General features: G+C 48.4%; 5 protein-coding genes across 9 annotated transcripts; 3 read left to right on the plus strand and 2 right to left on the minus strand.

Moving 5' to 3' along the window:
- The first annotated feature begins 811 nt into the window (after nt 1-811).
- On the plus strand, nt 812-9,618 carry rbl2 (retinoblastoma-like 2 (p130)). 3 transcript variants are annotated; one of them, XM_029153052.3, is made up of 21 exons: nt 815-1,174; nt 1,747-1,877; nt 2,277-2,477; nt 2,668-2,732; nt 3,234-3,362; nt 4,059-4,219; nt 4,669-4,733; nt 4,827-5,249; nt 5,415-5,512; nt 5,581-5,684; nt 5,756-5,893; nt 6,126-6,290; nt 6,446-6,554; nt 6,638-6,907; nt 6,984-7,156; nt 7,386-7,562; nt 7,680-7,751; nt 7,824-7,908; nt 7,987-8,207; nt 8,310-8,483; nt 8,610-9,618. In XM_029153052.3, exons 1-21 carry the CDS (start codon nt 1,037-1,039, stop codon nt 8,781-8,783), a joined length of 3,273 nt encoding a protein of 1,090 aa, XP_029008885.1. In that variant the 5' UTR covers nt 815-1,036; the 3' UTR covers nt 8,784-9,618. The 3 variants fall into 3 exon arrangements, with proteins under 3 accessions (XP_055365945.1, XP_029008885.1, XP_055365946.1); XM_055509971.1 differs by having other exon boundaries at nt 817-1,174; nt 4,827-4,998; nt 5,086-5,249; nt 7,824-8,207; XM_055509970.1 differs by having other exon boundaries at nt 812-1,174; nt 7,824-8,207.
- A 208-nt stretch (nt 9,619-9,826) lies between these two features.
- snx20 (sorting nexin 20) lies at nt 9,827-13,675 on the plus strand. Its single transcript, XM_029153057.3, has 4 exons — nt 9,827-10,035; nt 10,113-10,166; nt 12,693-12,835; nt 13,004-13,675. Exons 2-4 carry the CDS (start codon nt 10,136-10,138, stop codon nt 13,673-13,675), a joined length of 846 nt encoding a protein of 281 aa, XP_029008890.1. The 5' UTR covers nt 9,827-10,035; nt 10,113-10,135.
- Nucleotides 11,667-20,487, minus strand: hsd17b2 (hydroxysteroid (17-beta) dehydrogenase 2). Of its 3 annotated transcripts, XR_008695051.1 has the most exons (7): nt 20,071-20,487; nt 16,966-17,178; nt 16,449-16,634; nt 16,230-16,367; nt 14,462-15,994; nt 12,856-13,777; nt 11,667-12,742 (listed from the first exon to the last, which is right to left on the minus strand). XR_008695051.1 is itself a non-coding variant. In XM_055509974.1 (6 exons), the coding sequence occupies exons 2-6, from the start codon at nt 17,515-17,517 to the stop codon at nt 15,654-15,656; spliced, it is 975 nt and encodes a 324-aa protein (XP_055365949.1). In that variant the 5' UTR covers nt 17,518-19,336; nt 20,071-20,210; the 3' UTR covers nt 15,599-15,653. The 3 variants fall into 3 exon arrangements, 1 of the variants encoding a protein (XP_055365949.1); XR_008695052.1 differs by lacking the exon at nt 12,856-13,777; XM_055509974.1 differs by lacking the exons at nt 11,667-12,742; nt 12,856-13,777 and adding an exon at nt 17,421-19,336 and having other exon boundaries at nt 15,599-15,994; nt 20,071-20,210.
- On the plus strand, nt 14,054-15,517 carry mphosph6 (M-phase phosphoprotein 6). The gene is made up of 5 exons (XM_029153058.3): nt 14,054-14,239; nt 14,475-14,587; nt 14,739-14,829; nt 15,034-15,137; nt 15,222-15,517. Exons 1-5 carry the CDS (start codon nt 14,189-14,191, stop codon nt 15,343-15,345), a joined length of 483 nt encoding a protein of 160 aa, XP_029008891.1. The 5' UTR covers nt 14,054-14,188; the 3' UTR covers nt 15,346-15,517.
- A 423-nt stretch (nt 20,488-20,910) lies between the features above and the next one.
- On the minus strand, nt 20,911-26,481 carry gpia (glucose-6-phosphate isomerase a). Its single transcript, XM_029153055.1, has 18 exons — nt 26,114-26,481; nt 24,837-24,927; nt 24,383-24,451; nt 24,125-24,244; nt 23,971-24,054; nt 23,715-23,861; nt 23,563-23,634; nt 23,413-23,457; nt 23,262-23,315; nt 23,128-23,188; nt 22,938-22,981; nt 22,412-22,565; nt 22,206-22,334; nt 21,993-22,069; nt 21,730-21,858; nt 21,456-21,531; nt 21,292-21,358; nt 20,911-21,169 (listed from the first exon to the last, which is right to left on the minus strand). Exons 1-18 carry the CDS (start codon nt 26,464-26,466, stop codon nt 21,046-21,048), a joined length of 1,896 nt encoding a protein of 631 aa, XP_029008888.1. The 5' UTR covers nt 26,467-26,481; the 3' UTR covers nt 20,911-21,045.
- Between the last annotated feature and the right edge of the window lie 1,098 nt (nt 26,482-27,579).

Here is a 27,579-nt window from a genome sequence, read left to right on the forward strand (position 1 = left end):
CATTATCAGGATCGTACGCCCTTCGGTTAGCCATTCAGGGTGGGTCCCATCCCTTAGCAGCTGGTTCATTTGTATTTGTATTTCATACCTGAGACTCTATGTTGGATGTCTGCCACTGTGATAGTCACTGGATTCTGTTCAGGGAGGTTGCTGTGGTCTTCCCTCAGATCCACCAGCCACTGTGCATCACTGTTGTGTGACGCCCCCCTTTCCCATATGCCTTTCCAGTACTGTTCAGTTTCCAGCCTTGGTGGGTCTGCTCTGTTGTTATTACCCTGCCATTGAGAGTACACTTTCGCGGGTGTTGTTGTGAACAGCCGGTTTATTCGTCTGGCTTCGTTATCTCTGGTGTATCTCTTTAGGCGGCTGGCCAAGGCTTGTAGCCTTTGCTTGGCAGTTTCGAGTGCTTCAGGTATGGGCATCTGACTGTACCTCTTGGGCATCGGTCTTTTCATTGCACCTCTCTGGGCCTCTGTCATTTGGCTCACTTCCCTCCGAGCTGCCTTGATTTTGGCCTCCAACCTTAAAGAAAGAGAGAGAGAGAGAGAGAGACTAAAATGTATAGATTATGTATAGAATATGTATAGACTAAGAACATATCAATCTGCGTCTTAAAAACCTCTTTGCTGGTTGAGGTTTCTCTGGTAAAGACTTCCAATGGTAAACATGTCGCCACCTACTGGACCGTGACAGCGTTACAACAAAAACAGCCCGAAGAAGTAGCCTTTGATTGACAGTGGACCCACCCACTCGTACTGAGCTACGCAGAATGTTTGGGCTGGTGTAAAGTGCGCCGTAAGTTCGTATTCCCCACGCATTCCACGTAGAAAAGTGACGTTTGACGTACTGTTTGTTCTTCTCCGTACGCCCGCAGCCTAGAAGCTGAAAACGTCCTGTCAGTCAGAGACATTTAAATGGACACCGTTACGATCGTGTTCCTACATTCAGGAAGACCAACACCACCTGGTTCTGCTACCAGTGCTCTTCTCAGTTCTCTAAAACCACGAGTTGTTCGTGTTTATCAGAAAGACCCAAAATGACGGATGAGGACGAGCTTTTGCAGAAAGCCCGAACCGGATTTGAAGACCTGTGTCGGGCTCTGAACATGGACGAAGAGGCGAGCAGCGAGGCGTGGAGGAGCTATGACGGCATGAGCAGGAACTTCACTCTGGAGGTGAACGCATCCCACCGGGACCGGAGCCCGTCCGGTACCGCGCCGCGGCTTTGCTGTGCGCTAACAGCTAACGTTAGCTAGGTTGAGCTGAGGTTATATTAGCCCGCAAAGTACTGAAGTACTTCTTGGTAACGTTTGATCCAGTGCGGCATGTCTTTATCTAGTGTCCTGATCCAGCAGCTCTAACTGCTGCATCAAGCTGCTCCACCTTTACCTTAAGCGACCTTTTATTGTAACTATGAAGTAAAGGATGGGATTTCTTCAGAGCTTCTTTCTTTGAATATGCACAAACCTTATGTGTGGAACGTCTGGTTCAGACTCAGATCACATGTCATCTCACCCAGCCTCCGTCCTCTCCTCTTGTTTCCTCTCCTCTCCTCTCGTTTCCTCTCCTCTCGTTTCCTCTCGTTTCCTCTCCTCTCGTTTCCTCTCCTCTCCTCTCGTTTCCTCTCCGCTCCTCTCCTCTCGTTTCCTCTCCTCTCCTCTCCTCTCCTCTCCTCTCCTCTCCTCTCCTCTCCTCTCCTCTCCGCTCCTCTCCTCTCCTCTCCTCTCCTCTCCTCTCCTCTCCTCAGGGCAGCGAGCTGCACTGGTTGGCCTGTGCTCTCTACGTGGCCTGCCGGTCCTCTGTGCCGACGGTGGGAAAAGGCACAGCTGAGGGAAACTATGTGTCTCTGACCAGAATCCTGCGCTGCTCTGAAATGAGGCAGGTCTATCACGTCAGTGAACACTGTGTAGTCGCATGCGTCCACGAGCACGATGGTGGATTAATAAAACAAGTTACGCTTGTTTCCTAGTTGACATATGAACAGGAGGAGGTGCATAGACAGAGTTTTTTATCCTGCAGTACCAGTTACAGCACCAGATTAAGCTGTGCCATCACATAAAGACTACATAGCTTCTGGTAACAGTACAGTACAGCATGTTTAACATAATTACTTACAGTATATCCGTGACTCGAAGACAACAAACAAATATCTGAGGAGTCACACAAAAAATGATAGTCTGTACTTACTTTTATTCCTCAATCTATTTACACATGCACCTGTTAGAATATAATTTTTCCATATTGCAAAACTTACGTTTTGAGTTTCTTTTTCTGCAGCCTGATTGAGTTTTTTAGTAAGATGAAGAAGTGGCAGAACATGGCCAACCTGCCCCAGGACTTCTGTCAGAGCACAGAGAAGCTGGAGAGGAACTTCACCGTGTCGGCTGTTATCTTTAAGAAGTATGTTCCCATCTTTAAAGCCATCTTCAAAGCCCCGTCAGAGGAACTGTCGCGTGTTCACCGCAGCCGCAAACAGAGGTGAAACATTGTGACCTTTAACCAGTGATGTTTTTTTAACAAATAAGACATAATTAAAGATGTCGTACACTCTGAAAAGATTTTATGTCTGTAAATTAGCATTTTTTTCACCACGAGACTGATTAATGGATGCTTTTCGTCCTATAATGATGTTTTACTATCAGTGATTTGTGATCTTTTCTTTTCCCAGGCGCCATCCCTGCACTGTGAGCGAGGTCTTCAATTTCTGCTGGGTCCTATTTGTCCATGCCAAAGGTAGAGCTTTACCCTCCATCCACATTAGAGGAGTTGCTGTCAGAGGACAGGGTGGCCATCTCTGGGCTGGAGGAATTCAGCCCGAAGCTGAAAGACGTGTCGAACTGCAGAACTCATTAGTATCTCATAGATGAAGGAGTATTTGGACGAGTCATTAATTTGTAAATTAACTGACCCTAATGCCTGGAGAGTGGGAAACTGGCAGTGAATGTAACAGTGACTGAGGTTAAGGAGTCTAGTCACAGGAAACCACTGTGGTTTCACCGAGGTGAACGCTGTTGATTAATTTTTTGCTTCGTTTTGCTTCTGGAGTCTTAAATCCTGCACATCTGTGTCTAACATCTGTGACATCTGTGTCTAACGGTCTGACAGACCTGGAGGCTGGTCTGAACCTGTCTGTAGAGAGTTGTCAGTGATACTGTTCTGCTCCTCTGCTAACACAACCTGCAGATTTGAAGAACCCCTCATGTCATGACATTTTGTTAAATCTTTGTTGCTTAGGGAACTTCCCCATGATCAGCGATGACCTGGTGAACTCCTATCATCTGCTGCTGTGTGCTCTGGACCTGGTCTTCACAAACGCGCTGCTGTGCAATGCCAGGAAGGACCTGCTCAACCCAGCCTTCACAGGTACTTAACCCAGGTGTCGAGGGTGGATGTGACTGAAATCTATAGAAGTAATGAAACAAGCAGTATGCTGCAAACACTGTCACCAAATCTTCAGAACACTAAACAGAAGTGATTTATGTCCTGTTTCCCTTTGTCCTGTGAACCTCGGCTGGTTTTTAAAGCTGATTCTTGGGGTCAATGCAGAGCTGAAGTCAGATTCTACCAGATGTGTTATTCCTTGATTACAGAGGCTCTCTAATGGTTTACACTGACTTAATAGCACATGCTGCCAACAAGGGCGTCTCGGTGAAAAACCATGTGGTAAACCTCCTTACCAGAACTGTACTAAATCAGACATGAATGGATTCAACTCCCACCCAAGCTGTCAGTTCGGCCTGCTCTTCCTGTTGATGCCTTGCTTCCCTACCTCCAGCTCTCTTGTTTGTTGTGGCTCTGGCTGAGACAGGAAGCTGCTCTGCAGGCCTCTCAACCAACACCAAGGCTGTTTAGGTCGCAAACATTTCTACTTTTATACAAGTAGATTTAAAAATCTCTCTCATTAAAAATGATATATGTCCTTGGTTGAGGAGGTGACAGACAGGCTCCCGATCCTATGAAAGGTTTAGTGTGAGGATGCAACAAGCCAAAACTCTTGTGCGTCACCTGGCAGAAGCACCTCACCTGTGTCTGTCCTGGTTCTGTCTGCTTGTCCTCCAGGGTTACCAGAGGACTTCAGCAGTAAAGACTTCAGACCGTCCTCAGGGCCATACTGCTTCATAGAGCAGCTGTGTGAGCTGCATGATGGTCTGGTGCTGGAGGCCAAAGGAGTCAAGGAACATTTCTGGAAACCCTTTGTCAAGAAACTCTTCCACAAGAGGGTAAGAAGATGAGAGATTAAGTCCTGCAACCAGTAGGACGAGTTAGTCTTTGTGGCTCTGTCACCAGGATTAGGAAAATATAGATAAGTTGATACGTCTTCACTCCTCAGACCTTCGTTCTGCTCTCCAATTGGATTTTAAACTATTTTAAAGATATTAAGACCTGAACTGAACCTGGAAATGAATAATGTTATTTAACGTTTATCCTTAAAGTCGTGGGATCAGACACGGTCCATGTGTGGAAACACGAACCGCTGTGGATAGTAGCATATCTCCTTTTAGAGCAGGCTCCAAATCAAACATGGGCTTAACCTCCCAACAAATACACAAGCATGGTTTTACCACTGGCTACACTGAATATGAGCGGTTTCCGCAGAGGATTCATGAGTTGACCATTACATGCTCTGTTCTGCTTCATGGGCTCACATCCTCTCCTACTTCTCACACAGATCCTCAGAGGGAAAGAGGACAGTTTGATCGGATTCCTGGACCCCATGAACTTCGGAGACAGTTTGTAGGTGACTTCTGTCAAACTTAAGTGAGATCTTGTAAATTTATTAGTCATTTTGACCAACAGTGTTTGAGCCTCGTCTGCGTTCTCCCACAGTTTGTCCCTCAGTCGGCTCTATGAGGAACATGTTTTGGCCACCGGTAGTCTAGATGAAAGGATTTTCACAGGGGAGGGGGCGAATGAAGAAATTGGCACTCCTGGACCTTGCCTGTGGGATGGAGCAGAGACCCAGGGCAGTGCCACCTTCAGGCTTGACAGCAGCCTGGCTGTAAGGCACTTCACCTACTTCAGAATGGAAACAGCCTTGTTGTGTGTCTGTGTGGTAAAATCAGCCTGCTGCTCGTCTCCTGCTCAGGCCTCGGCTCTGAAGGTTTCCACTCCTCTGACAGGGAGGAGGTACATGTCGGAGAACAGCCTGATGTCTCCGGTCTCGTCTGCCATAAAGAGCATTGGACGTCTTCACACTCTACTGTCAGGAACCAAACATGGAACCAGCACCAAGCTGGCACAAACTCTCAGGTATGGAGACATCCACTGACTGGCAGCTTTTGTAATGAGGCAGACAAGCCTAAATCTAAAGGTGGGACCAGTTCAGGCCAGAGAAGCAGGTGGTGATTGCAGTGGTACCAGTGCTTACTGACTGGTGTTGGTTGGGTTACTCACTCACAGACTGTTTTGTTCCAGGAACTGTTCCAGAGACCCGAGTGAAGGGATCAGTCAGCGGCTGAAGGACATGTTGGACCAGTTCTCTGAGCGTCATGAGGACAGTGGGATGGGGAAAGGTAACGACTCCGCAGCTTCTAGAATGAGCTTTATTTTTTTCCCACGGCTTGAAAAAGTTTTGTTTCAGACATGGCGGTGAAGTATTTCCATCTGGCGGAGGCGCTCTACTACAGGATCCTGGAGTCCATCATAGAGAGAGAAAAGATGATCCTGGGAGACGCCGACCTGTCTGTGAGTTCTGTTCGACAGCCTGTGGATCACGGTGACTTCATGGCTGTAAGCCTTCAACACCTGTGTTGCAGTGTATTCTGGAGCAGGACGTCTTCCACCGCTCTCTGCTCGCATGCTGTCTGGAGATCATACTCTTCTCCTACAGGCCTCCAGGAGACTTTCCACACATCATCAGCGTTTTCCAGCTTCCTGCCTATCACTTTTACAAGGTGACATTTTGTGTTGTGAGGTTTTAGCAGATTCTGTCAGATACTGTACCCTAGTTGTTAAAATACTATGACTTGCATTTGTTCAATTCTTTACATTTCCTTTAAATCAGCAGTGGTTTTCAGGAAAACTGGATGAGAAATAATTTGTTTTTTAATAGAAGCTTAATGGAGACAGAGAGATGGAAATGTCAGAATAAAAGTTTAGAAAAACGTTCTTCTGAAATCTTTGCAGGTGATTGAGGTGTTGGTGCGGTCAGAGCAAGGTCTGTTCCGTGAGGTGGTGAAACACCTGAACCAGGTGGAGGAGCAGGTTCTGGAGAGTCTGGTCTGGACCAGCGACTCGCCTTTGTGGGAGAGTCTCCGTGTGGCCAAAGACCACGTCCCCACCTGCCAGGAGGTGGGTTTGGGTTCAGTGAGGCACACATTGTGCATGTGTGAGTGATGGTTGAGTTTGTGTGGCCCAGGCCCAGATGCCTAGGAACGATGCTACACTAAACCATCGAGCACTGGTTCTACTGTACATGGTCTTCAGTGCGGCTCCTTGTTTTTTAGGTAATGCCACCTCAGTATCTGGAACCAAACGATGAGAGGGGCCCAGGCAGCGTCCCCCTGACCCCCGTCGGCCCCGGAGCAGACCTTCACGCCAGCAGCTCCTTCAAAGGTGAGTTTATTGTTCTCCGTCCACTCGTCACACTCATCCTTTGTCAGGACGGTTTTCAGTGGGGTTCTGCTGCTCTTTCTCAGGCATGTCTCCCTCCCCCACCACTTTGCTGGACCGCTACAGCTCCCCGCCCACCGGCCTGGCCTGCCGCCGCCTGTTTGTTGACCCAGTGGACGGCGATGCTGCAGTCAACTCCACCAGCTCCACCCGGTCTACCTGTGCCACACCCATCGTGAGCAAGGTGGGCCAGGCCAGCCTGGTCGCCGCCATCCCGGCAGGACAGACTGTGGTCACCATGGCGACTGCCACAGTCACTGCAAACAACGGGCAGAGGGTCACTATACCTGTGCAGGGTGAGGTGCTGAAATCACAGAGCTGATCTGTGACGAAGAAGTAACAAGTCACCAGAATTAACTCCTGCCTCTGCAGGTATAGCCAATGAGAGCGGAGGAATCACCTTCATCCCCGTCCAGGTGAGCGTCACCGGCCAAGGAGGGGCTGCACTGCAGCCGCTGACCAGCACCATCGCCATCCAGTCACCTGCTGCCAAAGCAGCCGGAGGTTCGCTGAGGAAAGGCTCCCTGTCCCTGTTCTTCAGAAAGGTCTTTTATCACTCTGCTGTCCTCACGCTGTGAAGTTAGAGTTAGAGGAAATCTGTAATCCATGCTCAGGTTGTGTTGGACCTACATCAGGCAAACCCTGCAGGCGAACTAGAATAAACAGAGACGTGAACTTTAGTAGCTTAGAGGTAGCGTGTCTGTGTAATAAGCTGAACCAGTGCATGTGGTCACAGTGAGGCAGTGATGAACGTGTGTGTCTTCCTGCTCTCAGGTGTACCACCTGGCCAGCGTGCGTCTCAGAGACTTGTGTGCCAAACTGGACATTTCCTCTGAGCTGAGGAGGAAGGTCTGGACTTGTTTTGAATACTCGCTGGTCCACTGTACAGATCTGATGATGGACCGGCACCTGGACCAGCTCCTCATGTGTGCCGTCTACGTCATGGCCAAGGTGTGTGTGTGTGTGTGTGTGTGTGTGTGTGTGTGTGTGTGTGTGTGTGTGTGTGTGTGTGTGTGTGTGTGGCCTGTTGTCCATCCCTGCAGTAAGTGTCTTGAATGTTGTCGCCAGGTGACCAATGACGACCGTTCGTTCCAGAACATTATGAAGTGCTACCGCTCTCAGCCTCAGGCCAGCAGCCACGTAAGACGCAGCCACGTGGAAAATGACAGCTGGATAAAACTGCGCTGTGACACCAGTGTTTGTGTGCTCCAGGTTTACAGGAGTGTGTTGCTCTTAGAGCGGAGGAGACGACTCCCCGGCAGCAACGAGCATCACTCATCTGCAGAGCAGGATCCAGGTTCAATTGTTGTGTCTGGATCTATTCCTGGGACATTGGCGTCTCTCTGCAGCTCTGATGCGTTTCTCCTCCCAGCAGGTGAGGACATGAGTCCGGTTCCCATTCGCTCCAGCAGCACCCTGCCGGGTCCCCAGCCAAGCAGTGCCCCCTCCACACCCAACAAGAACTCCACACCATCCTGCCCCACCGTGGGTGACGGTGAGGAGCGAGGAGACCTGATTCACTTCTACAACAACGTTTACATTAAACAGATGAGACACTTCGCTCTGAGATACTCCCCCAGTCCTCCATCTGCAGGGGTGCGTTCACATGTTCGGAGGAAGCAGGAAGTGATCTGTGATTCTTATCTTAATTTAGTTCATTAGTTCATTCTGGTGCTGTGATTGTTTGACTGTGTGCAGGTGGAGACCCCCCCACTGTGCCCGTACCCCACCCTGAGGACTGGGTCTCCTCGTCGGATGCTTCTGTCCAGCAAACACTCCATTTATATCTCACCTCACAAGAGCAGCTCGGCCCCCGCTTCCTTCAGCCCCAGAGACAAGATATTTTACTACATCTGCAGCAGCCCCCCCAACGTAAGATCTGCACCACCACCGATGCATGGATCTGACCGTGTCCGCTGGGTTTAATAACATATACGCTGCTTGGTTGGAAATCTAGTCTGATCTTTGACCTCTGTTCTGTGACCTGTGACCCTTCAGCGTCTGCGAGAGATCAACAGTATGATCCGGACAGGAGAGACTCCTACCAGGAAGCGCAGCATGGCCCTGGAGGAGGAGTCGTTCCCTAAGAGGGTCTGTCCTGACAACCACTCGGCTCTGCTGCGCCGCCTGCAGGACGTGGCCAATGACCGCAGCTCATCTCACACCGCGTGACCTTCACCGTCCCGTCTCGCAGAGCAGTTCAGCGTTTTATGATGTTTATAGCAGGAAACAGGTTTTGTCTCTGCTAATTTGGACTAAAACAACATTTACCTTTAAAATGTAAGGTTCTTTAAGTTCTATAAAATGTCTTAAACTCTGAGTGGATCCTGATGCTCGTCAGTGTTCTTGCTTTGAAACAGAGATTTTGGGCTGTTCTGTGTGGGTCAGCGCTGCCTGAGGAAGTTCATCTGGAAATCAGAGTCAGTCTTTCAAACAGCTGTGAGCACTGACTAGGTGGGATTTGATACACAGGCATCCACACAGTCCCATTATAAAAGGTGTTGAATGTGGAGTTTCCTCAGGACGAGGAGCAACGACAGTGGATTCAGGATTTTACTTTTTCTATCACAGGCTTGTTAGTGGAGCTGAAAGTCGGCTGTTCTCGTCCTGCATTAGTTTGTTCCTCTGGATTTATTTTGTTCTTAATTCTTCATAATTTACTACTATTTACTGCTTCTGATTCTATACAATCATTAACAAGTCTGATAGTATCCTTGTTTTGTTATTGGGTGTTTCATTTCTAAAACAACTTATTTATGAAATCTGATCCCAGATGTTTGTAATGTATCCACTGCAGTAAAGTTTAAAACATTTCAAATCACGTGACTGTCGATACAAGACAAGAGCCTGTTTTACACCTGTTGTTTAAGTGCCTTCATTTATACTCCTGCGTCCATTAAGGGTCACTTTGATTATTTGTTGTTGAATTTAACCTTATTCTATAATAACACTGTAGTTAGACCATCAGCCGAAACGCTGGTGTTTCCAGTAAACCATTTCACGTGTTTCAGTGAGTTCTGTCATTAATGTTACGATAATAAACGCTCCGTACCGGTTGAGTAAACGCACCTATCATCACGTCTGTGGTTTTGCTTCGGTCTAAAGCAACTTTAGACACCACAAACCAAGGTGTTCATTTGAAATGTGTTTTGACCAGTGAGTTAAACCGAACCAGATCAGAAATCCATCTCTTCGGGACTTTTCATTTTCGTGATGTCCTGAACTTGACTCCACCCGCCTGGTGTGACTGCAGCCTTTAATGAAGCGCACCAGTCCTCAATTGTAATCCGCTCTGACAGTTTCACTTCCCTGTTCACCAGTTCTGTTCTTCACTCCTGTTTGCTGGAACCAACTTCCTCCTCTGTGTGTCTGTTCGCTGTGGGTCACGCTGCACGTTCTAGACAAACTGAGGCACACGAGGACGGTAAGACCCGTATATCGGACCGCAGTCGGAGTCAGTGAACGCGTCATGTCAGCAACTCTGTCCTTGATGTTTTGTAGCTCAGCTGTTTGGGAATCATCACATGGCAGAACCAGGTCCAACTGTGGCCCCAGGCAAGTCAACAACTGAAACTCCTTTAATTGTCAATGTCACTTGTTTCCTCTTCTTTCATCGTGAAGCTGTTGGTGCATCCAGTTCTGATCATGTTAGTTCAGGTCCCTAAAAAAAGATTTTTAGCCCGGGCACATTCTGTGACTCTGTGCTTCAATGTACATTGAGGATGTTAGAAGTGCACTTCCTCCTTTTGTAACATTTTGCTAATTAGTCCAGTTCTTTCCTATTGTCTGCACCTTGTTGACATAGACTTCACTGAGCTCATCAGTTACAGCTATCACAAACCCAAATGGGACCAAAAAACATGCAAAGTACCAACCGTGGTTATTAACTGAGTTGGGCCTATGATGGTTGTTACCCAATGACAGGACTGACGCTGTGACCTGAGCTCTACTATGGCTCCTGCCCCTGTCTCATTTGCATACTAAGCCACACCCTCGGTGTAGCTGTGGAAGTTCATCAGTCCCAGAAGTCTAATGGCAATGCATTTGTCAATTGGTAATATGCAATTTAGTCATGTATTTCAAGGTTTAAAGGGTAAATAAAAACAATGATTTGCCTTTCATTTTCTCATGGTTTGGGGGTTTCTTAATTCAAATGCGACAGCAAACCGCCATAATGCATTGCATGAGCTTGTCAACATGCTCTATAAGACAATATACATTTATAATAATAAATATATATTGTCTACAATAAATATTTCTGGCTTCATACTGTCAGTTCCGGGACCCCAGGTGCGGCCGTCCCTCACAACCTTTTGGCCGATAGTAACCAATCGGAGTCCACTATTGGTCCTTTAGCAGACAGACAGAAAAAAAACAGCGTTTTGATGAACAGGGTAGAAATAGCATTATTCCTTCACCATCAGACAGGCCTGTGCGCAGCCGGGTCACCGGTGTGTACGATGATTGCCGTACGCGGGAGCGTGCACCACCTTATACAGATGTACAGCTACTAATGTCGGTATTAAACTGCCAGAACTTGCAAATGCCATCCGCTACAAGTTTCCAGTGTTTGTAGCGATGCTACCTCTACAGTAATGCAATCGCTTTACAGCACTCATCGATCTGTAAAAAGAAGAACAACTTCCCCATTGTGGGATGAAGTCATACCGTATCAATCGCAACTGTCTCATGTTATGACACAGGACTCATTATAGCAGTTTCGCAGTTGCAGTAAAGTTAAACTGAGGCGGAAAAAGACCTTCAGCAAAGAGATATTAGCTTTAATCAACGCATTTCACTGGTTAAAATGGTCTCAGACAGGTACAGACAGTGGGTAAATGAATTGGCTCTGCTGAGGGTTAGAGTAAGCAGATAGACTGAGCACTACGCCTTAAGGAGGCAGTGCGTGCCCCTACCAAATGCATTTTCAAATTGAAACTCAAATCTATAATCCATATTGAATTGCCAATTGACACATGCATTGCACATGCACTACACCCAGGTATGCAAATGAGATGGGAGGAGGAGCCCTTGGTTCAAGTAATAGGCAGTCTCTTGAGGGGTGCAGGAAGGTTTTATTTTTGCTGACATCCTTAGACAGTCCAGTAAACATGTGTGGGGGAGACAAATCAGCCGATAAAGACTGTACAGCACTGGATCATGATTTTCTACTGTCACTGTCCCAGAGCTTCGGCTAGAACACTTTAAAGCCAGAGAAGACATTGAGCTACAGGTGAGGTGCTGAGGCAACAAGGAGGCAGCGATAATTCATTTCTCTTTGTATTCGAAGTTACAGAAGATACCGACCGACCCGAGAGTAGGAAATCTTACCATCGACTAAAATAAACATCAGAGAAACTATTGCACAATGTGCATTGTTGGGCCCACTGACAACGTGAATCTAAAACATGAAATTAAATCCATATTACAGCATGTTAAACACTGCAGAATTAGCACGTACCTCACTCTGCTCACCAAGGGAGCAACAGCTAACAGCTTACTGCTCTGTCTCCCACAATGGAGGGACAGACATTGTTTAAGTAAAGCAACCAGATAGCTGCTGCGCAAACAATATGAAACTAAACATTGAACCAAGACTTACATGACGAGAACCTTTCTAACAATGTTTCGCTAACATAAATCATGGCCAAAATTGTTGGCACCCCAGAAATAGTTCTAGAAAATCAAATATTTCTTAACACATGTTTTGCTATACACGTTTATTCCCTTGTGTGTATTGGAACAAAACAATAAAAATAGAAAAAACTAATTTGACATGTAATCTAATGTCACACAAAACTCCAAATATGGGCTGGAAATATTTCTGGGGTGCCAAAGTTTTGGCCATGACTGTACATGCTCCATAGTGTGCCTAGCTGAGCAGACGCCCAATGAGCAGCCACGCCCACCCTGCGCAAACCGGGTGGTCGTTTACACGGAAGCTCACTCTGTCAGGGGACTTGTCCTGCAGATCTACAGGGTTTAGGCGTTATACTGACACCACAAACAGGGACTATCCAATATCCACCAGCCTGAAAGGCATCATAACCTGAAACTTAGACTATGTGTGTGCGCGCGCAGCTGAAGCTCCCAGTTGTTCCAGTTTAACCACCAAGGAGCTGCAGGAGAACCTAAGGGCGGAGAAACAGAGGGAGCGACCCGTCAGGTTGCTGTTTGAGATCCCATCAGCTCGGATTGTTGAACACACTCTGTCTAAATATGTGGTGAGTCTCACAGAACCGACCTTATGAAAAGTCTCTAGTGCAGTAAAAGTAATGTCTGATCTAAATATTGTTAGCATAAAGGAGCAAAGCAGCCAATTAGATGGATCCTAACTCCACAGTCACTGGTCTCTGACTCCCCGTGACGTCCGCTGCTTCCCGTTTCTCCAGGTGTACGACGTCGTGGTCATGTGCTCAGGCAGCTTCGAATCCCGCCGTGTTTCCGTGGAGCGCCGCTACCGCGACTTCTTTCGTTTCCACCAGCGTCTGCTGGATGAGTTCCGAGAGGAGCTGGAGGAGCTGGTTCTCCCACGCAAGCACCTGACCAGGAACCTCAGCGCTGACGTCATCTCTGAGCGCCGTCTGGCGTTGCAGGCCTACCTGGCCAAGCTGAACGCTGTGCGCTGCATCCGGCACTCCCCCCACTTGGCGCGGTTCCTCACCGAGCCGGAGCAGAGGCAGGCGCACGGCTTGGTGAGAGCGGGGCAGTTCAAACTGGCCTTGGATCAGCTGCAAGTGGTTCTAGAGATCCAGGAGAAGTTCCTGCCGTGGCAGAACCCCACCCTGACCGTACCCACCCTGTCGGCCCTCGCCACCTGCCACCGGGACCTGGACGAGCCAGAGCAGGCGTTTGCTGCCGCTCACAAAGCGCTGCCTGCAGTCCGACGGTATGGGTTAAACCGCTACCGAGCAGCGCTGCTAGACTTGTTGGTGGACCTGGGTTACCAGCTGGGTCGTCCTGTGGCCCAATTACAGGAGGAGCTGACAGTGCTGAGGGACGCTGAGAGGGGGGAGGCATCTCATCACTCTCTCAAGGAGCTGGTGGTCCAGGAGTTTGTCTGAGGACCAGCTTCATCCCAGTCCCAGCCTCCCGCACCAATTCGAGCAGTTGCCCTGGGTCTGGTTCAGCCTGAGCCCAAAGACGAACCCGGTTCTTGTAAATGTCTGTAGTTGACATCAAATCAACAAATCATATCGTTGATATAATATCCTGAGTATTCATTCAGTTTGATGAACTAGATTTGACTCAACTTTTCTTCATTCCTCTGGTTTACCATGAGCTCCTCTGTATTTGTTGGCATGGAGACACTAAGACGGCCCTTGTTTTTTACACTAGCAGAATAAAAACTATTGTAAACGTCATAGAACATGGTTACAATAAAGTTAAATCTGTTTCAAGAAAAGTCAAATGAATGTTTTTTAAGATCAACCTCATCGGGGATCGATTAGCCGGACTGCTAAATGCTGATTGCTGCGCTACATTCGGCTGCTCCTGCCTGCGTTGTGCTCATGCTAGTGGTTTTAACTAAACGATTCATAAGGGACCAAATGCCTGGAACGTCCCAAAACCGATAAATGATGGCGAACGACTCGGTGAAACTGTCCAAAAACCTTCTGCGGATGAAGGTAAGTGAGAGGACTGAGCTACGGCAGCTAGCATTAGCTACACGTGTAACCTCGGTCACGAATCACAATAGAGTCATGCGTCATTTAAGTTATTATCCATTTGAACTTGAGTAGTCAGTTCGGTTTGCAACATTGCCACATAAGGGTTTAAGTTTCACTGTGCATATTACGTCGATTGAACATTTGGAAGGCGCTGTTGTGTCTGAGTCGGTTCTACGTCACCTCGTGTCTTCAGTTCATGCAGAGGGGCCTGGACGCGGAGACCAAGAAGCAACTGGAAGACGAGGAGAGAAGAATCATCAGTGATGAACACTGGCACCTGGACCTGCCTGAGCTGAAGGCCAACGAGTAGGTTCCGAACCCCGAACCCTTAGCATCCGAGCTCAGAACGATGTACAATAAGAAGCATGTGCACAAAGTACTTACTGTTCGGTAATAAGTCGGGCGTATTTTTGTCTGTCTGGTGTTCTACTGCTTAAACTTCCCCGGCTTCTCCCAGGAACCTGATCATAGAAGAGCCGAGTTTTGTTCCCTGTGAGAACCTGAACTACGGCCGCATTTCCTTCAAAGGTTTCAACCCAGAGGTGGAGGTTGGTTTCAAGTTTATCTGAGAACTTATTACCGGAAGATTTATTTTAATGTAAAGTTCCTGAAATCTGAGCTTTGTGGTTTGTGTGTTTGCTAGTCAAGTATCAATAATTAAACTGCTTGTCACCACTGACATGAGTACACGGCTTCACCTACACAACACACACTGAGCCTAATGTAAACACTCGCACCTGTTGATGCAACAGAAGCTGATGGTTCTGATCAACCCCAAAGAGGAAGGAGCAAATGAAGAGGAGCAGCAGATTGGCCGAATGCAGACGGACGTCACGGACGAGGAAATGGCTCTGAGGTTGGTACATGTGGATCCTCTGGGTCCCTGTTGGTTCTGATTTGTTTACTTCATGTCCTTCAAGCTGCTTTTCCTGCATTTCAGGTACGAGAGTTTAGTTGGAAGCATGAGGAAGAAGTTTGCAAAGAAACGTGAGAGAGCAGCGATGGAAGACCTGAACCACAATGACACGAACTCAAAGAGAGTTTTTCTGAAACCTCATGAGTGAAGACTGAGAATGATGTTTATTTTTATGTAAAGGACTAAAGAGACTTTTTAAATTGCTGTGTTTGCTGAAGCAGCATGAACTGTGTTTTAAGGCTGAGCGGATGTCATGCGTTCAGATTTTTATTAATGCGAAGTTGTGAGCACAGAAGACGATTAAAGCAGTTGCTCCGTAATCGTGCCTCTGTCATCTATCTGATGCTTAGCTGCTGTTGACACAAAAATACATATGTACAGTCATTAAAATCAAACCCTCAGACCTTTAATAATTTAATATTCAGCCGTGGAGGGGGCAAAGATGCTGCCAATCAATCAGGGGGTTCTCCTGAGTCCCGCTGGTTCACAGTCATGTTTGAAGGCTTTGCTGATGATGGCGTCGAACGCGGCCGTGGGGCACCAGCGGTGCAGGAAGGGCAGCAGCCACCCCAGCGCTCCGGGGCCGTACACGGCCCTGGGCCGCACGGCCAGCAGAGCGTGGCACATGTCATCCACCACGGGCCCCAGGTCCTCTGACACCAGCCCCGGCATCTGGGACAGACGGCCCAGGAGGGATGAGATGTAGGGCTCCCCGTAGTCCTCTCTGGCCTCAGACGAAATCCCAGAGAGGATCTCGTCTCTGTAGCGATTTAAGTTGTCACTGTTTCCGAAGATGTCTGTGCAGAAAACACGTTGTCATGGTGATAAATTAGAGACTCACTAACGATGGCAGCCAGTGAAGCCCCAGGGTCCAGTGGAGGAGGTGTCAGGTGTCTTAGTTGGTTTGGAAGCAACTGAACATTGTGCAGGATTCACAGCTACAAGAACCTTCTACAAGGTTCTAACTGTTCAGAACTGTTTAGCCTGCCATGAGGCTTGTCCCATTTAATGTTAAGGTTAGTGAACACGTACTTGTCCTGAAGCCCGTCGGTTGGACCACGGCCACTCGGACTCCCCACGCTGACAGCTCCAACCTCATCACTTTGGAGAAGATGCTGAGAGCGGCCTTTGACGCGCCATACGCAGCGTACGTGGGTATCGGCACGTCGCCTGCAGGGAATCAGTCCCACAGAAATAAAGGTTCTGTTGATCCTTATTGTCTAAGCATCAAGGTTCTGATCGGGAGCCTACCTGCCAAGCTGCAGACGTTAACAACGCGGCCTCTGGACCTCCTGAGCAGAGGGAGAAAGACCTGACACATGTTGACGGCTGCCAGGAAGTTGACCTCCATGCAGCGCCGGTACACAGACATGGGGTGGAGCTCCACGTCCACAGGGCAGTGAAGGATCCCTGCGTTATTCACCAGAGCCCACAGACCTGCAGGACACAGCACCAGGACCCGGTTAGAAGCAAGGACGTATCTTTGGAGCTTCAGAAATGAGCTGCAGCTCTGCCACGAACGCTCCTACTGTTCTAAGGTTCTCCTGACTTGTGGACTCTGGTACCAGCCACTGGTTCCTGGACCTGCTTTTGGTTCTGAATGGTCACCCTCTGTACAGCTGACAGCTGGTGGAGCCCAAACGTTTAGACTCCTCTGTGGATTTCTTTTTTTTTGTGGAGTCAATTTTTGAACCCGACTCCAGAGCTCTCCAGAACCAGTCCTCTGTGCTGCTGTATTACTTGTGCTTGGCTGTTAAGTGATGTTTACCTGCGTCTCCCACCTGAGCACAGATGTGCTGGTGGGCCATTTGGACCTGGGACCGGTCGGTGACATCCAGCTGCAGGACCTGCAGGCCTTCGGACCCATGCTCTCTGAGCTGCTGAGCTCCAGCTCCATTAAGGTCCAGCACCCCTGCGAACACCTGTGCTCCCATCTCGCTGAGCAGCTTGGCCAGTTTGTGACCGAACCCAGAGTCGCAGCCTAAAAGAGGGAGAAGTTAAGAAACGCACTCGAGGCTCGTTTCACAGCAAACACTTGGATTTAATGATACATTGCTGCTTTTACAGGCGTTGCCTTATGAGCTGAGTCAGCATCTGATGCCTGGTTACAGGCGCTGTATAAACAGACACTGCTTACTGTAATTATATACAGATTTCAGATCCCAATAAACTGGTGAGGAGTGATTGGGAGAGGCAAGAGTTACTGGTTTGACTGGGGTTTACCCGTCACAGCAGCAATGTGGTTCCTGTGAGCTCCAGGTGGTACCGACCCAGAGAACCTCCCGGTACCTGGCTTCTCCATGTTTGAGTTCTGCGTCATGTGTCCAGGCTACGCTTTCCTCCGGTGCCGCTCGCAGACCTACAGACCTGTGGCGCTAACATCCATCATCATGAAGGTTTTCGAGCAACGTGTCTCACGGCGCATCACAATCTGCCTCCCGCCCTCTTTAAATCATCACCAGTTTGTCTACAGAACGAACCGATCCACAGAGGACGCCGTGGCCATCACAGTCCACAGAGCACTGAGTCACCAGGAGAACAAACAGAGCTATGTGAGGATGCTCTTCATGGACTACAGCTCTGCATTTAACACCATCATCCCAGACATACCTATCACCAAACTGTTTAATCAACAGGTCCCCACCTGCACCTGGATTAAAAACCTTCTGACAAGCAGACCACAGACCGTCAGACTTGGCCCCACCTCTCCTCCACGCTCACACTCAGCACTGGTTCTCCTCAGGGCTGTGTCCTGAGCCCCCTGCTATATGTACACCTCTGTCTGCACACCATACCACGCAACAAACACTATCATAAAGTTTGTGGATGATACGATGGTGGTTGGCCTCATCTCTGGAGCGGACGAGACAGTGGACAGGTCTGATGTAGAGAACCTGCCTGTGCTCACAGAACAATCTGTCACTGAATGTCCTTAAAACTAAAGAACTGATCATGATGATCATCATGGTCCATGCCTCACTCATTACAAATGGTGAACGTGTGGAAGCTGTCCCCACTATTTGATTCTACACCCAGATCTTAGCTGATGCTGATGTCCTGGTCCCTAAACATCAAGATCATTTTGGAAAAAAAGCTCAGCAGCAGCTGCACTTCCTGTGGATCCTCGGGATAAACAACTTGGATAAGAAGTTACTATTTTCCTTCTACAACGCCTCTGTGGTGAACACTCGGACTTACTGTCTGGGAGTGTGGTACGCAGGGTCCACTGCTGAGGACAAGAAAGCTGTACAGAGCGTGATAAACATAGCTCAGAAAATCATGGGTTGTCCTCTTCCCCTCCCTGGACAACTTAGCCAGGTCCCGGTGTCAAAGCAGAGTCAAGGCTGTCACACCCTGCTCATGACCTTTGACCTCCTGCCATCAAGACGGCGTTTCAGGTCAAAATACCAGACTACACCACCAGACTAACAGTTTCTACCCCTGGGCCATTTGAACGGCAAACAAACATAAATTCACCTATACAATCCAGATGTGCAATATTACCATACACTGTGCAATACCACTGTGTAATTCATTGTGTCATTATTGATACCTCACTCACTCATCGATTGATCAGGCTGTAGGATCTATTTGAAATGCTGGTTACTTCTTACTTATGTTTATATTATTTGATCTTATTTCATCTCTCCTTGATTTATTTATTCGATATTTTTATAAAGACCTTTCATTCCTTACTGTGAACTGTTGCTGGCTGAACCTGTAATTTTGTTGTAACTGCACAATGACAAATAAAGTTCTATTCTGTTCTATTCTATCTTATCTGTTCATTCGACATCAGACCCACAGACTGAACTTTAGTCCTAATGTCGCTTCTCTGTCTGGTTTTTCCAGTCAGACAGTTTTTTATCAAACATGCCACAAATATCTGTACAGGTTTAAACAACCCTGTGCCTGGACACTTGAGAGCAGCTTTGGTTCTTTTGGACTTGGTGTTTGCCAGACTCAGCAGTCCTGTCAGATGTGATCTGTGTGTAGTTTGTTCTTCCTTTGCATTCAGCAGCGGTGTGTCAGTCAGTGAGTCCGGTCCAGGTTGGAGTCCTGGTTCTCTCATCCCAAACGCCATTCACCCGATGCCGGGCCGAGCGCCGCGGGCGGCAGCAGCTGCGCCTGATGAAGGACTGTTGGATATAAACATGCTGATATTTCATTCCGGTAATTATCATTACCACCTCTGTCAGAAGAACCGGAAAGGCTGCTGGTATTCTGAGTCAATGACCCGTCAATATACCAATTACAATTGACTCCTTTTGTGGTTTTGGGTTTGGAGCCACTGGTTCTGTGGGTTAGCAAGTGGAACCAAATTCAAACAAAGCTGCATAGTCAGTCGGCTCAGGCGGCCAGGACCTAGTATTTCCTGTGACAAACGCAACCTACAGGCAATCCTCAGTCACCGGGTCCTTGGTTCTACCTGGTTCTGCTTGGCTCTCTCCACCTACTGTATAAGCTCCTCCCAACGTTCTGGTCCAGTGTGACTGCTGTTGATGCTGATGGGGAAGCTGCCAAGGATGTGGAGTTTGTGGCATCCACCACAGGAGGTTCTGAGGATGCTGAGCCCAACAGAACCGTGCTCCTATTGAAGCAGGAACTTGAGGGAGCTCTGGTGCTGGGTGGGTTCTGTGTTCCACATTAAAGCCAAAACATCTGGACCCTCATCTAACCTCATCTACAGGTACACTGAGATTTTATTGGACAGTTCCTAAAATGCAGTTAAGCAGTCCGGTGGTTCCCAAGCTAAGGCCCGGGGCCCTGATGAGGACAGATGGTGTGATTCATTCATGAATCGCTGTAGCTTTTACTGTTTAGAACCATTGAGTCCCTGTGTGTGTGTGTGTCGACGTGTCTCCGGTCTCACCTGTAATTAACACGGTTCTGTTCTGCACCGGCAACAGCTCCAATGTCCTCATAGTGTCCCAGACCAGAGCGAGGCTGCAGCCCAGGAGAATGGCTCCATACCAAGCCGGAGCCACAGCCAAACACACAGAGGTCCCGAGTGGTGCCATGAGCCACAATCCAGCATCCAAGCGGCGTCTCAGTTTGTGCAGCAAGACGATGGTGAAAAGAGCCGCAGCTGCCGCACAGAACCAGGACCCGGCCTCCATCTTCACGGCGTCAAGCTCGTGTCCCCACAATGATCCGGTCCTGCCCTGTCAGACACCTGCATGCAGGTATGCGGGACTCCTGCCAGCACTTGTTTTTAATGCAAACCTGTTGCTCGTCAGTTGGGAGGAGGTCAAATAGTTTTCATTGTCAGAGGCAGGACGTGCACGTCTCCTCCTCCCCTTCTCCAAACACGGCGCCAAGTTAAAGCTGGCTTGGACCACGCGGCAGACTCCACCTGCTTGTCTTCACCTGACCTTTATGAGCTCAGAGCGTCAGCAAGCGCATGGAGACGGCGACCCAAGCCCAAGCAGTCAGTGAAGCCGCTCCACCTTCAACTTCACGTTAAAAGGTGGGGGGATTTACATAACGGGCGGATCCGTTTACAGATTACGATCCTGATTAACAGAAGCTTTTCCAGTGAATAATAGGAATGCAGTAGAAACTGACGTTCATTAAACTCACCCAGGAGTTAAAAAGTGAAGTTCAAATAGTTCCTCAGGAAGTCACTGTTTCATTGTTTTCTGTTTGATTCAAAATCAACATCAACTTGAGATTGTTCGTGTACTGTTAAAACCAAAAAGTAGACGTTGACTCTTATGATCAGGACTTTTATTTTGGAGGCAGTACTGACTATGGGGGGTCACTAACAGTAACATCTGCACATTTTACATAAAAGCAACATTAACTCAGACCAACACACAACATAACAAGACAATTGGACGCAGACTTAGGCAAAATTCTTCTTCAGGAAGTTGATGAGGCCGTTGGTGGACGAGTCATGGGATGACACCTCGGCGCCGTCCTTCAGCTCCGGTTCGATCTTCTTCGCCAGCTGTTTCCCCAGCTCCACACTGGACAGGAAAGATCGCGGGGTCAGTGTTAGGAAGCTCCTGCCTCAGCTGTTTGAAGCAGGATCAGCGTGTCTGTGACGCCCCCTGCTGGTTAGAGGCCTCTTAGCACCAACTCAACTCACCCCCACTGGTCGTAGCTGTTAATGCCCCACATGACGCCTTGAACAAAGATCTTGTGCTCATACATAGCTAAAAACACATAACAGCTGGTCAGTACTTTTACACTGGTGTTCTTTTCTAGGACGCTTGTGTTGTGGTCATCCAACTAATTGTTCCCAGCACTCACCAACCAGAGCTCCCAGTATGAAGGGGCTCAGCTTCTTGAAAACGATGGAGTTGCTCGGCTTGTTTCCTTGGAAAACCTGGAGGATCCAAAAAGAGTTAATCTCACCCTCAGATTCAGACCCACAAAGCTGTGACCAGCTTCAAACAGAGAGGAAACAAAGACCCAGAGACGTCTGGGAGAAACAGAAGTGTCGTTGCCACTGTGCTTTTCCATCATTGACAGAGGTAACCGACACTCTTGTCCGTGTGTGTGTGTGTGTGTGTCTTTGCTTTACTTTGTGCGGCAGCAGCTTCTCCAGAGCTTCTCCCTTCAGACCGCTGGCCTCCAGCTCTTCGCGAGCCTCGTCAGGGGTTTTTCCCTTCATCAGAGCTTCTGTCTGAGCCAGGAAGTTCGCCACCAGGATCTAGAGAGGGAGACACAGATTCAGTAACTGTCCAGAGGGACATTCATAGCCAGAACTAATGTTGGGTGGTTAGTATCCGTGTCCAAACCACAGGCGTGGAACCTGCTCAAGGACCCATTTGGTGGTGCAGGTACCTTGTGGTGGAGGTTGTCTCTGATTGGATGCTGAGACTGAGCAGGAATGAGGAAGTCAGCAGGAATCATTCGAGTACCTGCCGGAGAGAATAAGTAATTTAAGCTGCACTGTCCAGGTCAACCAGCGGTCCAGTTCTGGACATTACAGGACTCAGAGCTGCTCAAACTGGGTCCAGGTCCTAGAGGACACCGAGTGCACAGCATGGGCTTGACCTTGGTGGATGAGCTGGTAGAAGGCGTGCTGCCCGTTGGTCCCCGGCTCCCCCCACACGATGGGCCCGGTGTGATAGCTGACACGGGTTCCGTCTTTGGTGATGTACTTCCCGTTGGACTCCATGTCGCGAGGACACGTCACACTGTGAGCACCTTCATACATGTCCTACTCATTAAGGTGACGCTAAAGCCTGCCTGCCCCCCGACCTGCTGGAAGTAGGCAGCGAAGCGGTGCATGTACTGGTCGTAGGGCAGCATGGCGTGAGTCTCAGCCTGGAAGAAGTTGATGTACCAGATTCCCAGAACAGCGAGCAGCACCGGCACATTGTGCTGCAGAGGGGCGCTGCAGAAATGTTGGTCCTGCAGGGAGGAAGCCCAGAATAGGAGCCATCAGCGGCATCCAGTCTCGCACGCACGCACACACACACACACACACACACACACACACACACACCACACACACACACAACACACACACACACACACACACACACACAACACACACACACCACACACACACACACACACACACACACACACACACAAACACACACACACACACACACCACACACACACACCACACACCACACACCACACACACACATCACACACACACACCCACATCACACACCCACACCAGATCTACACACACACACAACAAGATCACACAAACACAGCACATCCACACACACACACACACACACACACACACACACACACAATCCTCCTACCATCCAGTGAGCTCCTGCCAGAAGCTGCTCGAAGTTTTCAAAGCCTGGAGGCACAAGATCAAAGTGGTCAGCAGAGAATGACACTGATGCTCGCTTTCCTCCTGTAAGTGGAGGAAACTCAAAATGCTGTAACAGCAGCTGATGCATTTACACAGCTGTCCTGACTAAACAGGAGCAGTGGGCTCAGTACCGATGTGCAGGGCGATGGACAGACCGATGGCCGACCACAGCGAGTAACGACCTCCGACCCACTGAAAGCATCAGATGTCACAGCATCAGCACCACGTCACATTAAGCGCATGCAGAGAAGCCAACGTCACTTACGTCCCAGAACTCAAACATGTTCGCTGTGTCGATGCCAAAGTCCTTGACCTTAACCTGAGGAGGAGCCAGTCATCAACAAAGTGGAGTCACTTAGCTGAAATCATTAAGAGTTTTCAACCGAACCACACGGCCTCAGTGGTGCATCACTTACTGCGTTGGTGGACAGAGCCACAAAATGTTTGGCCACAGCAGATTTCTGTGGAGGAAGAAGGAGATGTGGTGAGACCGCCGCTCGCCGCCTGCTCGCATTCATCGTACGGAGCCCGTAACATTATTGGTCACTTCATTTCATTCCACTCACGTCGTTGGCCGTCTGGAGCAGCCAGTCCCTGGCAGACTCTGCGTTGGTGATGGTCTCCTGGGTGGTGAACGTCTGAGGACAAAGCAGACAAAGTGAGAGCAGAAGCACAAACACTGGTCCAGATGTGGCTCCATGCATGTCTGTGTCTTCACCTTTGACGCGATGATGAACAGCGTGGTGTCCGCGTTAAGCTGAGCGACAGTTTTGGCCAAATGGGTGCCATCGATGTTGGAGACAAACCAGACGTTGGGGCCTCCAGCAGAGTACGGCTTCAGAGCCTCCGTCACCATCAGAGGTCCCTGAACGCAACGTTGCAGTTGCAGCCTAAGGACCTGGCTGCGGCCCCCGGCCAGTACTCATGGTGTGTGTGTGTGTGTGTGTGTGTGTGTGTGTGTGTCTGCGCCTCACCAGGTCCGAGCCGCCGATGCCGATGTTCACCACATCTGTGATGCTCTTCCCACTGAATCCTTTCCACTCTCCACTGCGAACTTTCTGTGGACAGAACACAAGCGTCACAAGCTTCCTGTCTCTGCCTGGTGAGAGGCAGCAGCACGCCGCTTACGTGGCAGAAGGCCTTCATCTTGTCCAGGACCCTGTTGACCTCTGGCATCACGTCTTTGCCGTCCACGTGTATGGCTGTGTTGGAACGGTTCCTCAGAGCCACGTGGAGCACAGCGCGGCCCTGCCAACGTCAAACATCAGCAGTGGGTGACGAGTTCACGCGCAGACCTTCAGTTCTAACCCTGAGCTCATTCTAGTTGACTGAACGATTCACGCCTGCAGGATTGTGCTGATGCCAGACGTTGCGTTCTTCAGCTACCTCTGTGAAGTTGATCTTCTCTCCAGAGAACATCTTCTCTCTGGCCTCCTCGACGCCCCTCGACTTGGCCTGGGAACAAATGGCAGTTTGAGCAGTGATGCAGTTATTTCAGCGACAGCGTTTCTTCACCGTTGCTTCCTGTTTCCACATCCCTGAGCTCTGTGGGCTCAGACTCAACGACACCGGTTGTCAAAGCCAGAACCGTCGCTCAGTGCGAGGTCTGAGCAGTTGGTCGAGGTTTGATGAGCAGTAACGCCATTCTGATGTTGGCGACACGTCTTCAACATCAGTGCGGCCTCCAGCCATAATAATAAATACACTAATATAACTAGTGGTGTTTGTGTAAACCTCTGCAAGTACCAAGTCACTACCTGATAAGCTGATTAAGAAACAAAGAACCAGAGTAGTGAAGAAACAAATAAACTGCTCCCAACGTGACGATTGTGAGCTTTACCAGCGCCAGCAGCATGGACATGACGTCCTGGTCCACCAGGTTCTTGGAGTAGTCCAGCAGAAGGTCTCCATCATTCGTGTGCAGAACTGAGCTGTGGAACAGAATCAGAGCATAGGAGGCACTGAGCAACAGGAACTGAAGTATCTGTAGTAGTATTAGAGGTAGTACTACAATGTGTGGTAGTATCCATAGTATGTGTAGTACTAGAGAATAGATAAACCTTTATTTGTCCTACAATGGGGAAATTGCCGCGTGTATAGTAGTATCTGTAGTACTATAGAATGTGTAGTGTTACAAGTCAATTTTTATTCTTCAATTTTTATTGTATAGCGCCAAATCACAACAAAGGTACAGTACACGTGTGTGTGTGTGTGTGTGTGTGTGTGTGTGTGTGTGTGTGTGTGTAGTAGAAGTATAATATTAGTATTGTAGTATATTTGTATTGTCGCTGCTGCCGGATGAAGCTGTGCAGCATCGCACGTAGTCACCGGGACTGAAACCGCATCAGCGCCATTTAAACACAAAACATAGTTACAAATATATGTGAGCCCAACTGACAAAAACCTTGAGGGTTTGATCAAAGGAAACGGCATAATGTGGTTTGAAAAGCGTTCGAATTCAGATGACTCGTCTGGCTGGGCAACTAGCAGAACGCAATGCCTCCATTATCTTATCCTCTTCACGGTCAAACTAACAGGTTAACGCTAGCATCAGTTAACCAGCTGTTAACTAGCTTTTCACAGCTGTCAGCTGTCGTAAGGTTTGCCTCTGCTCGGTGCGAACACGTGAGGGAAAATTTAAATCTGTAAAATTTATATTCAACCCAGTTATTTTTTAAGTAACCCAGCTCCACAAATGAACAATAAAATGTATAGGAGCTAGCGCTAGTAGTACTAGTTAGTATAATGACATATAACCTCGCACAATCAAAACTAGAGGTTCCTTGTCCTTTACAGAGGGTTTCAAAGCGACTTTGATGCGTTCATGCGGAAATGTCATCGCTGCTATCGGCACACAGCTAGTTGTCCGATAATGGGTACAGCCATGCTAGCATGGCAGCTAATAACCACTAGGTTGTTGGTATCGTTAAACCGAGGCCTGACACTTCTAACCAACTACCGAGCTGCTACCGGGACGCTCACAGTCGGTGCCACACAGGCGGCCACAGCAAACCGAGGACACGTTGACCTTCAGATTCATCACGCCCACCTCCACCACCGGGCCAGGACTCTGACTCTAAAGTACGTCTGGTTCCGGGGCTCCGTGTCTTGCCCCACCTGAACTTGTTGAACCGATCCTGGTCTTCGTCGAACATCTTCCTCATACTGAGGCTCCCGGCGTTAGCTTTGTACCACTGCTCCAGCTTCAGATAGTTGGGGTCGTTGATCAGAGCCATGATGGTGGCGATGCTAATTCTGGTCCTGCTGTTTGGTCCGAACTCAGCTTTTAGCGCGGTGCCCCACACGAAGGAATAAGCTGTCACAGCTTCAGCAAAGATGGTTTTAGAGGAGCTGCACCAATGACAGCACAGCTTTAGGCCCAGCCCCGCGTTAGCCCCACCCCCATTGACGTGAAACCAGTGATTACGTAAGCGGTAGTACACGCGCAGGCTGGTCCAGAAGTACCACATGAATCAGGTTCCTGCACAAATGGAGCACGTTCAGTTCACCAGTTTAATAACCGATTTCCAAGCATTTACTGTGAAAGGCCAGGGACATCCACAACTGAGCCTTTAGCAAAAATAAAATAATAAATAAAAATAAAAAGAGAAACACTGGAGCAGCGAATTAAATAGATTGATCTTACATGTAAACAAACAGCAGCTACAAGATGTTGAGCACTCAAACCAAAGCTGTGGCTCTGACTGAAGCAAAACGTTTCAGTTATTGCATCAATAGCTGCCTATTATGCTCCTATCACTACTTCTGTTTGCTCCTTCAGTTCAGTGGCGACAAGTATTGTGTGCTTTGTGCACCGCTCAGGAAAACCAAACATGTGATGTCTGATGTCTGTAGGAAATAACTTCTAACAAAGGGAAAATGTGTTAATTGTATCAGCAATGGTTGGCTTATGTTTCAAACCCTGTGCTATTATTGGGCCCTGGACCTCATTTGCAATGAGGTGCATTTTACGTGCGATGGTAATTCACATGCTTCAAACTCCAGTCCTCCTGCTGGTTCTACAACTCTCTGTTGATTACTTTGATCAGGTGGGTTGCTTTGAACACACCTGATCTACGTAATCAGTAGGAGCTGGGGCAGGGAGAGGTGGAAAACCAGAGAGTGACCCGAGTTTGACTTCCCAGTTGGTACATTTAAAATCTTTTTAAAATCTTAAGAAAAAATGCTATTTAGACCCTGTAAAACTCTAGTTCTGGGCCTTTGTCTTACAATTCCCTTTAAATAAGTGCGTTGGCTGAAAGATAGAATTTAAAAAATATGAAAATATTAATGCATAATATTTTTTACAACTTAAATTGGAACAGAGCATTTTTGTGAAGAGGAGCTCAAGTGTAAAAAACAAAAGGATCAAATTACAGCATTTTGTAATTTTAAACACTTTAAACCAAACTTTATTTTTATTAGAAAAATATTTTCAACGACCAGCTGGACTTGATGATTTTCACCTTTCAACCAAAACTGCTTCTGCAGTTCTAGTTGGCTGGAAGGTAAAATGTCCAGTTGCCACTAAACAGAACCTCTGGGCACGTTTTCCATTTTGTCATTGCCTGACGAACATCTGT

Source organism: Betta splendens, chromosome 6, assembly GCF_900634795.4.
Source record: "Betta splendens chromosome 6, fBetSpl5.4, whole genome shotgun sequence".
NCBI classification, from domain to species: Eukaryota; Metazoa; Chordata; class Actinopteri; order Anabantiformes; family Osphronemidae; genus Betta; species Betta splendens.

What these genes read in the sequence shown, in the direction of transcription:
- snx20 (XM_029153057.3), top strand. Translation starts at nt 10,136, where the DNA reads ATGGCAGAACCAGGTCCAACTGTGGCCCCAG. An exon ending in AGGTCCAACTGTGGCCCCAG is followed by an intron (nt 10,167 to 12,692) that starts GCAAGTCAACAA and finishes GTGCGCGCGCAG; the next exon opens with CTGAAGCTCCCAGTTGTTCC. An exon ending in ACACTCTGTCTAAATATGTG is followed by an intron (nt 12,836 to 13,003) that starts GTGAGTCTCACA and finishes CCGTTTCTCCAG; the next exon opens with GTGTACGACGTCGTGGTCAT.
- rbl2 (XM_055509970.1), top strand. Translation starts at nt 1,037, where the DNA reads ATGACGGATGAGGACGAGCTTTTGCAGAAAGCCCGAACCGGATTTGAA. An exon ending in GCAGGAACTTCACTCTGGAG is followed by an intron (nt 1,175 to 1,746) that starts GTGAACGCATCC and finishes TCCTCTCCTCAG; the next exon opens with GGCAGCGAGCTGCACTGGTT. An exon ending in GGTCACTATACCTGTGCAGG is followed by an intron (nt 6,908 to 6,983) that starts GTGAGGTGCTGA and finishes CTGCCTCTGCAG; the next exon opens with GTATAGCCAATGAGAGCGGA.
- hsd17b2 (XM_055509974.1), bottom strand. Translation starts at nt 17,517, where the DNA reads ATGACGCAGAACTCAAACATGGAGAAGCCAGGTACCGGGAGGTTCTCT. An exon ending in TGCTCAGGTGGGAGACGCAG is followed by an intron (nt 16,635 to 16,965) that starts GTAAACATCACT and finishes TGTGTCCTGCAG; the next exon opens with GTCTGTGGGCTCTGGTGAAT. An exon ending in TAACGTCTGCAGCTTGGCAG is followed by an intron (nt 16,368 to 16,448) that starts GTAGGCTCCCGA and finishes GATTCCCTGCAG; the next exon opens with GCGACGTGCCGATACCCACG.
- gpia (XM_029153055.1), bottom strand. Translation starts at nt 26,466, where the DNA reads ATGTGGTACTTCTGGACCAGCCTGCGCGTGTACTACCGCTTACGTAAT. An exon ending in AGATGAAGGCCTTCTGCCAC is followed by an intron (nt 24,055 to 24,124) that starts GTAAGCGGCGTG and finishes TTCTGTCCACAG; the next exon opens with AAAGTTCGCAGTGGAGAGTG. An exon ending in CATACTGGGAGCTCTGGTTG is followed by an intron (nt 21,359 to 21,455) that starts GTGAGTGCTGGG and finishes ATGTGTTTTTAG; the next exon opens with CTATGTATGAGCACAAGATC.
- mphosph6 (XM_029153058.3), top strand. Translation starts at nt 14,189, where the DNA reads ATGATGGCGAACGACTCGGTGAAACTGTCCAAAAACCTTCTGCGGATG. An exon ending in CCTGAGCTGAAGGCCAACGA is followed by an intron (nt 14,588 to 14,738) that starts GTAGGTTCCGAA and finishes GGCTTCTCCCAG; the next exon opens with GAACCTGATCATAGAAGAGC. An exon ending in GTTTCAACCCAGAGGTGGAG is followed by an intron (nt 14,830 to 15,033) that starts GTTGGTTTCAAG and finishes TTGATGCAACAG; the next exon opens with AAGCTGATGGTTCTGATCAA.